The sequence below is a fragment of the Chiloscyllium plagiosum genome, chromosome 21 (assembly GCF_004010195.1).
Source record: "Chiloscyllium plagiosum isolate BGI_BamShark_2017 chromosome 21, ASM401019v2, whole genome shotgun sequence".
Classification (NCBI taxonomy): Eukaryota; Metazoa; Chordata; class Chondrichthyes; order Orectolobiformes; family Hemiscylliidae; genus Chiloscyllium; species Chiloscyllium plagiosum.
The window spans coordinates 13,662,711-13,671,928 of NC_057730.1; the positions used below are offsets into that span (position 1 = coordinate 13,662,711).

Genomic DNA, 9,218 nt, shown 5'->3' on the forward strand with positions numbered 1-9,218 from the left:
TACAGACCTTGCACTTGGGACATGCTGAAGATACCCCTGGTTTAAATTTTGACAAACGGTCTGGGGCTAAGTGGACCCTGTGGAGAATCTTCAACTGTAAAGCATGGGTCCTATTGCAAATTGATATCTTTCTTGCATTCTCCTAAATATCCTCCCATGCCTCTGAAGAAACTTCAACACCCAGCTCTCTTTCCCACATCTTGCAGAGTCGATCAGACTCATCTGAGGTGGCACCCCCCAATTGGTGATATAGAGTACTGACAGAGAAAGTGCTCTTAGCCCTTAGTACCCCTCTTTCTATGTCAGATTTGTAGGGATCAGTCAAAAGTGTGGTCTTTTTTTGAATAAAATCCCTAACTTGAAAAAAACGAAAGAGGTCTCTATTAGGTAACTTGTACTTCTGTACTAACTGATCGAAGGACATCATTACGTCTCCCTCAAATAAATCACCCATGCAAGATATACCCCTAGCCGCCCAACGTTTAAATCCTGAATTTATCATACCCGGTTGAAAACCTGGCATGCCTACTAAAGGTGTAAACAAAGATGTTTTGCCAATATTACCTTCCCTCTGCCAAATTGCCCTCCATGCTTTAATAGTATTGATGACTATTGGGTTATGGCAATATTCCCTAACTGTCCTCACCTTGTCCAAAAACAGCAAACTGGTAAGGGGGTACCTTGCCTGGGAGACTTTGATATCTAGCCATATTGAAAGAGGGTCCCCACAAACCCAATCACTCACACAGGTCAAAAGTGAGCTTAATTGGTCATTGTTAATGTCCGGAAGGTCTACTCCCCCAATCTGTGAGGCAACTGCAGTTTGGCTAATTTAATGAGGGGCCGTTTACGGTGCCAGATAAAGGAGCTGAACCAACCGTTCAGTCTCCTGAGTGTTTGTTTATTGAAAATCGGGGGAGCATCTATATAGGGTATAGCAAGCGAAGGAGAATATTCATCTTAATAAGCGCTATCCGACCCAACGTTGAGACTGGAAGTGCCTCCCACCTTTGGAGATCTTGTTTAATTTTTTCAAATAATTGAGTAAAATTGGCTTTGAACAGCCAATCCAGAACTAGAGTAATGAATATGCCCAAATACACAAAACCCCTCTGTGCCCACCTAAATGGGAATCTATAGTCACGTTCAAGAGCCAACTCTTTTGTAAGACCACCCATAGGCATAGCCTCTGATTTAGCTAAATTAATCTTGTACCCTGAAAAAGCACCAAATGCGTAAATGCATTGTATCAGGCAAGGCACTGAAACTGCTGGATTTGTCAAGAAAATTAGAACATCGTCTGCATGCAGTGAGGTCTTATGTAATTTTAACCCCACTTCTGGAACTGATATATTGAGATCCCCACAAATGGCCTCTGCCAATGATTCAATCACCAACGTAAAAAGTAATGGTGAAAGGGGACAGCCCTGCCGGCTGCCCCTAGAAATATTTAAATCGCTTGATCGTCCCCCATTGGTAATGACCGCCGCAAGAGTCACACCGTACAGAACCTTTACCCATCTTATGAAAACTTTGCCCAGACCAAACCGGTCTAGAGTATAGAAAAGGTATGGCCACTCAAGTTGTGTGATTTTTAACTTTCTCTAGTAACTAACAGAGTGCTGCACTATCTTTACTTCAATTATGTGAGCTGAGAATTTCCCTACATAAAGGTTCCAAATGAAATTCGAAACTTACACAGTCCATAGATTGTACTGAATAAATTGTGTGATTCCATTCTTTTGAATTATATCTAAGCGGCATAGCAATAGCACACTGTTTATAAAACACTTTGAACATAGTGAAAATGTTCCAACAGTGTTATCACCCAGAGGAAAATAGGATCTTGGAACAGGAATAGGCCATTCAGCCCTTTGAGCCTGCTCCTCAATTAGATCAAACTGATCTAGTGTAGTCTCAATCAGCTTTCATGTCTACAGCCCATAACCATTGCTCCAAAACTTCAACACAGAATCCCATATAGAGAGGTGACCAAAAGCTTTGTCCAAGAGTTAGGTTTCTGGGCGCCCGAAGGAAGGAGAGAGAGGGTGGGATGATAGGGAAGGGCTATCACTGCCTACGTGGCTGAAGGCACAGCTCAGCTCAGCTGCCATTGGTGGAGCAAAGTAAGTTTGGGAGGGGTAAGAGGTCACAATGAGAGAAGCAGGGAGATCTTGGGGATGAGGGGGGGAGCTGCCGGACTGCAGAAGGAATACAACAGAAAGAAGGCAAAAGGAATATCAAGAACAAAGCAAGGGTGGGATTTGATCATCCTGACACTACATACTCAGTTACAAAAGCCACATTTCAAGGTTGGGGGTGGGGCATAGTTTATTAGAGAAAGAGCAAAAGAGAAGCAGATGTCTTTGTGCATCTCTTAGAAATTCATTTTGGCTTTTTTAAAATTATTCACGTGTGGAACGTGGGTGTCACTGGCTGGGCCAGCATTTATTGCCCGCCCCTAGTTAATCCTTGAGAAACTAGTGGTGAGCTGCCTTCTTGAACTGCTGCAGTCCACCTGCTGTGGGTTGACCCATCATGCTATTAGGGAGGGAATTCCAGGATTTTGACCCAGCGACAGTGAAGAAATGGAGGTATATTTGTAAGTCAGATAGTGAGTGACTTGGAGGGGAACTTGAAGGGGGTGGTGTTCCCACGTATTGGCTGCCCTTGTCCTTCTGCATGGAAGAGTGGTCATGGGTTTGGAAGATGCTGTCTGAGGATTGTTGGTTGCTTGACTAGACTGTGAGGAAAAAGTGAGGTCTGCAGATGCTGGAGATCAGAGCTGAAAATGTGTTGCTGGAACAGCGCAGCAGGTCAGGCAGCATCCAGGGAACAGGAGAATCGACGTTTCGGGCATAAGCCCTTCTTCAGGAATGAGGAAAGTGTGTCCAGCAGGCTAAGATAAAAGGTGGGGAGGAGGGACTTGGGGCAGGGGCGTTGGAAATGCGATAGGTGGAAAGAGGTCAAGGTGAGGGTGATAGGTCAGAGTGGGGTGGGGGCAGAGAGGTCAGGAAGAAGATTGCAGGTTAGGAAGGCGGTGCTGAGTTCGAGGGATTTGACTGAGACAAGATGGGACTAAAGAGTGCAGAGTTCAAAAACACAAGGAATATAGGTTATATAGTGTTATGCCTTGTTAGGAAAATTAAAGTTGTCATTTTATCATAATCATGTGTCTGGCTTTGACAATTCCCAAATCTCACTCAGGTCTAGGCACTCTACTCCATTCCATGGTCAATTGTGACCTGCACTTCCAAGGGACACCTTCAGCTATCTTTGCCATCGGCTGGCGATGGAAGGGACAACAAAACACAGCCTTGCATTTGAGAAATTTCGAACTTTGAAGTGTCAGAAAGAGTCCCCTCTTGCAGTCACTGAGGACCCTGCAAGCACTTGTGTTACCCAGCTAAAAGGAATACATTAGAATCACCAGCCTGTGATTGTACCCTTAATTCTGAAACATTGCAATAAGTGTTTTAATGTGAAACCGCCTTATCCAATTATCTAATCCAACATCCAATGACTCAAACTTTACGAAATAGCAGCCCCAGTTTTATTAATCCATGTACTTCAATGTGGTCTGTTTTTACAAGATAACAGATCCTGCCTTCTGTTGAGTTAGATTGCAAATTCCTGCAGACTTAAAATGGGAAGTTCATGTAAAAAGACCCAACCCATACATCAACAAGAATGCATTCAGACTGAAATTCCGTTTTCATGAGATAATGTATCATCTTATCAACTTGTTACTTCTAGCTTCTCACACATGTCATGAAGCTACAGCAACCTTTCATCTTGTGTCAATGGCTTTTTCATGTTCAAATTCTCTTCAAGTCCTCCTCAGGCCTGCTTCAATACTCTTCAATATTCATGAGCCTCAGAAGAAATGGGAATCACAGTCGAAGCAAGCTGGAGATTCAGAAGTTTCACACGTTAAAACAGTGAGAGGAGAATGGAAACAGGGGTTTCCCAGTTTATCATGGACACTTGATAGAGAGCAGAGAGTTACAGAGATTAAAATAGTGTTTGGATAGACAGCAGGGTGATTCAGACTTTAAAACAGTGATTGGTTGGAGAGCATGTAGTTCCATAGTTTAAAACAGCGAGTGGATACAGGGATGGAAGTTTCACAGTTTAAAACAGTGAATGCAGAGATAACTGGAAGTTTCAGAGCTTAAAACAATATATGGATAGAGAACAGGGTGTTTCACAGTTTGAGGACATTGGGGTTTCACAGATTAAAACAGTGAGTGAATAGAAAGCAGAGACATTATAGCTTAACACAGTGAGCACAGAAACAAGGCATTTTACAGTTTAATACAGTACATTGATAATAGCCACGTGTTTCACTGTTTCAAACAATGTGTGGATAGAGAGCAGGGCATTTTACAGTTAAAACAATGATTTGACGATTTCACACATTGATGGAAAGACAACAGGGAGTTACATAGATAAAAAGCAGAGAATAGAGAGCAGGAACTTAATAATTTAGCCCAATGAGTGCAGAAACAGGGAGTTGCACAGTTTAAATCATTGAGTCCATTCAGTGCATAGCATTTCATGTTTTAATTCAGTGATAGACAGAACAGGGAGTTTCACAGTTTATCACAGAGAATGGATAGAGAGCAGAGAGTTTCTCAATTTGAAACACTAAGTGATAGGGCGCTGGTATTTTCACAGCTTAACAATGAGGGGTTAGAGAGCAGGGGATTTTCACAGATTAAAACACAAGTGTACTGGAGCTCCTGCTGGATTGAGTGATACCAATGCAAGATTTCTTCCTCCCCAGGATCAGCAGTGGTTGCCATGAGACCAGACCATGTCCAACCTGTTCCTAGGTTGCCATCCGGGTTAAAAGTGTTTCAGCCATCTGGAGAAATGCCCAGCCATTTCGGAAGAAGGTAATTGACATTCTCCACTTTGCCAGCGTTAAATCCAGCATCTTCTCTCTGATACTGCACGCTCTATCTCTGCCAGTAGACTCACCTCAAACCAAGGTTCGTGCTCAACCCCTCTCACTATTTCCGTTCACTCACCTACTCCAATCCCCAACAGCACTAACCCTGCATGCCCTCTGTGCTGCCTACTAACACACCTGGACCACATCGCTACCCGCACCAACTGCAATAGCTGTGCCAGTCACTGTTATTTCCCCAGTCTCTCCTCTCTCTCTCTTGGATTGACTTGGCAGAATTGCCCCAAAAGAGTACAGCCCAGACTGATTTATCTACAGCTGGTATGCGAGCACTCTCCAGAGTGGTTGTACCAGACCTGCAAGACTGACCCCAGACCCTGGTAAGACTAAGCACCTGACAGACTGTGGTAAACCCCATGGACTGAAATTGGACAAGTCCCAAGACTGACTATGGTGGTACCCCCTGACCAACATCAGTCCCTTTTGACCCAACCAAGGACTGCTCCCCTCTGTCACACAGACGTGACTATATTTGCTTGAAGCACATGTGGCGTGGTTGCCATGTTAGCCACTGGCACATGGCAGGTGTGACTTCAATGTAGCGAGGTGCCAAACAATGCCCATGTTCACCATCTTGACTGTTCAGTGCTCTGAACCATGACAAGCAGCCTGCCTCTCCCTCTGCATTAGAAAGCAATACAAGCCACAGAGCTTGGCAGCCCTCAAGCAAATGCAAAGTGAATGGGCGCTATGAAAATGGAACTAATAACCACAGGGTGCATCCTGTGTAGATGCATGAGGTGGACGCAGTGCAACCTGGCAGAAGCATGCAAGCTGTAACTGCCCCTGAATTCCAGAGTGAAATGGTGGAGAGTTGAGGTGGAGTGCCAGTCCGATCAAGAAGAGAAATGTTGTTGTGGTGAGGCTGATGCTAACCTGTGTGGATGAAGGGTGATGGGGGATGGTGATTATAATGTCGGGACAATGTATTGAACACAGAGTTGGATGCAGGATGATGCAAGGCACACCCACTCTGATTTGAATGTGTGCTGTCTAGTTTCTAGGGAAGGAGAGGAAAATTGGAAGTGGGATGTAAATAAGGTGTAAAACAGTTTAGAAAACATTTTCATGACATTGAGATTCTGAACTTTTCACTCTGGCCATATTTTCCTAGCTTCTTGCCATTACCCACATCACAACCCCTAAATGGATGGACAGGGTTGGTGTAGAAAGGATGTTTAGATTAGATTAGATTACAGTGTGGAAACAGGCCCTTCGGCCCAACAAGTCCACACCGCCCCGCCAAAGCGCAACCCACCCATTCCCCTACATTTACCCCTTTACCTAACACTACGGGCAATTTAGCATGGCCAATTCACCTGACCTGCACATCTTTGGAATGTGGGAGGAAACCGGAGCACCCGGAGGAAACCCACGCAGACACGGGGAGAATGTGCAAACTCCACACAGTCAGCCGCCTGAGGCGGGAATTGAACCCGGGTCTCCGGCGCTGTGAGGCAGCAGTGCTAACCACTGTGCCACCGTGCCACCCATTTCTCTGGCTAGGGGGGAGAGGAGGGGTCTACACCAGCAGGGAATAAGGTATAAGCTATTTAGAACAAAGATCAGAAGAAATCTTTTCAATAGAGATCTGTATCATTAAGATTCTCGACTTTACAGGATTCTGGAAGCTCAGTCCTTAGAATCCCTAGTGTGAAAACAGGCCATTTGGCCCATCAAGTCCACACCAACCCTCCGAAGAGCATCCCACCCAGACCCATTCCCTACCCTATCCCTGTAATCCTGCATTTCCCATGGCTAACCCACCTAGTCATGCACATCCCTGTGACATTATGGGCAAATTAGAATGGCCCATTCACCCTGACCTGCACATCTTTGGATTGTAGAAGGAAACTGGAGCATCAGGGGAAACCCAAGCAGACCCAGGGAGAATGTGTAAACTCCACACAGTCACCCGAGGGTGGAATCGAACCTGGGTCCCAGGTGCTATGAGGCAGCAGTGCTAACCACTGAGCCACCGTGTCGCCCCTTGAGTATTGAGTATATCCAAGGCTGAAATCAATTGGTTTCTAGGTACCAGCAGCATCAAGGAAATGGGCATGAAAATGGTGTTGAGATGGGTGATCAGCTGTCATCTGGAATGGAAAAGCAAGTCTGAGAGGCTGACTGGCCTCTGGCTTTGATTCTCCTGTCCTTCCTTCTGACTTTTCCTGTGCATCATTCCAGTTTAGTTTTATCTTTGCTGATGTGATTCCAAGTGAAACTTTCAGATACATTTACGTTTTCACGATTGGCAATCTAGTTGCTGCTTTAAGATAAGCCAATGTTTAAAGTGCTGATCAGTTTACTTGTGGCTGTGAAGACTAGACTATCTGAATAGTATCTGGAATATCTGCCCGAAAAAAAGACCCCAACACACCGCCCTGTTCCCTGGCCAAAAAAGACCCTGTGTCTTTTCAATACACTGCCCTGTTCCCTGGCTAACATCACTGTCTCAGGCTTGCTGCAGTCACTAGTGAAGCTCAGTCCACACTGGAAGAACAGCACCTCATTTTCCACTTGGGAACCCTGCACCCTCTGGACTCAATATCGAGATCAGTAACTTTAGGGTCTGAATTCTCCCATGTCCTTACCCCAACCCCCACACACCAGGGCTTGTTACCACATAGTCTTGCAACCCATTGCAAGATACTAACGATCTCTATTAACAGCTATTCACCCTCCTAGCCAGATCATTATCCAACCCTTTGTCTGTCCAACTGCTCTTCTCTCTCTTTGGGTTCTATCCTCACCTATCATTTACTCCTACGCCCCCACCCTATCTTCTGCATATAAACTGACATTTTCCTAGCTACCATCAGTTCTGAGAAAGGATCACTCTACCTGAAACGTTAACTCCGATTTCTCTCCACAGATGCTGCCAGACCCGCTGAGCTTTTCCAGCAATTTCTGTTTTTTTGTATCTGAACAGCAGTGTGGTGAGAGTGGCTAACAAGAAAGAATCCATTGTAGCGATTCTCCAACAAGGAAAGTATTGCCTGGAGACTGTCTGTCAAGTAAGGACGATATCGCTGTGGGTCCCATGGTAATGGTGCTCTTTATTTCTTCGATGAAGAGCAACTGGATAGCTCTTTTGGCACAATGCTGTACATGCACAGATTGCTATGACAACAGACAGAACAGCCACATAACCTCAAAGAATTGCAACAGTCATTAAAACAATTAGTATCAACCAATCGTCACCAATTCACAGGTTTTGAAGGATAGGCCAGTACAGTGAGAGGTCACTTCCTGAAGAACTCAAGATCAGGTGTGCAAAATGAAGCCTTTGAATTACAAATAGATCCAATGCTTTTTGACATTACACTAAATTCATTAAACAATGCATTAAATGCACAGACAGCTCCCACACTGCCATTCTGCTGTTGAGGTAAGACCACAGTTACACTATTTAAAACAACACTGAGGCCTACTAGCTCATTGAAGAAACTCCTTTATGTTGACAAATGCTTTATATTATGGTTACGTGGTGTAAACATAGTCTTACACAATCATGGCCCTCACCATGAAAATAGCCAAACAATTTTTACTGTTTTAATAAAAGCAGGAAATGTTGGAGAAACTCAGCAGGTCTGACAGCATCTGAGGAGACAGAAAGCAAAGCTAACATTTCTTTGGAACTGAAAACATTAATTCCTTTCTCTCTCTCCACCAAGGCTGCCAGACCTGCTGAGTTTGTCTAGCACTTTCAGGTTTCATTTCAGATCTTCAGCATCTGCAGCATTTTGCTTTCAGTTTGCCACTATACTTTTGTTCCTATTAACCCTTCACCACCTCAAATTAAGCATTTCCTAGATTGAATTAACCCAGGGTTGGAAAGATTCTACTCACTGGACTCTAGATGAGTGGACCAAACCAGCTACAAGTACACAAATATATACGTTATTTTTATGAAATATAGCTTTGAAATCCTATTGTAGGAGTAACATTCTGGTGCTGTAGTGTGTGGTTTCTTCCACGAGATGTTGCTAGTGAGCTTTCTTCATGTGACACCAATACTAAAAGGAGGAATCATATCATAGAGCATTTCCTAGATTGAATTAACCCAGGAATGAAAGTCAGGTCCCCCTTCAAGCTTTCCCCTGTCAACTCTTTTTCATGGCCACACAGGTTTTCATGAAGAAAAAGAATTTGAACCTCAGACGTTTTAAGATTGCCTGAAAAATTAGTCAATGCTAATTCATCTCGCTTTCCAAGTTTTCTTCTCCCAGCCCCGTTACCC

General features: G+C 44.3%; 1 protein-coding gene across 1 annotated transcript in view; it reads left to right on the top strand.

Moving 5' to 3' along the window:
• Window positions 1-8,618, top strand: part of LOC122560543 (putative sodium-coupled neutral amino acid transporter 10) — an 82,249-nt gene extending 73,631 nt beyond the window's left edge. The window contains exons 12-13 of the mRNA XM_043711277.1: window positions 4,790-4,901; window positions 7,851-8,618. Of these exons, the coding sequence (XP_043567212.1) occupies window positions 4,790-4,901; window positions 7,851-7,869 (131 nt within the window). The 3' untranslated portion in view covers window positions 7,870-8,618. The remainder of the gene's footprint in view (window positions 1-4,789; window positions 4,902-7,850) is intronic.
• The last annotated feature ends 600 nt before the right edge of the window (window positions 8,619-9,218 follow it).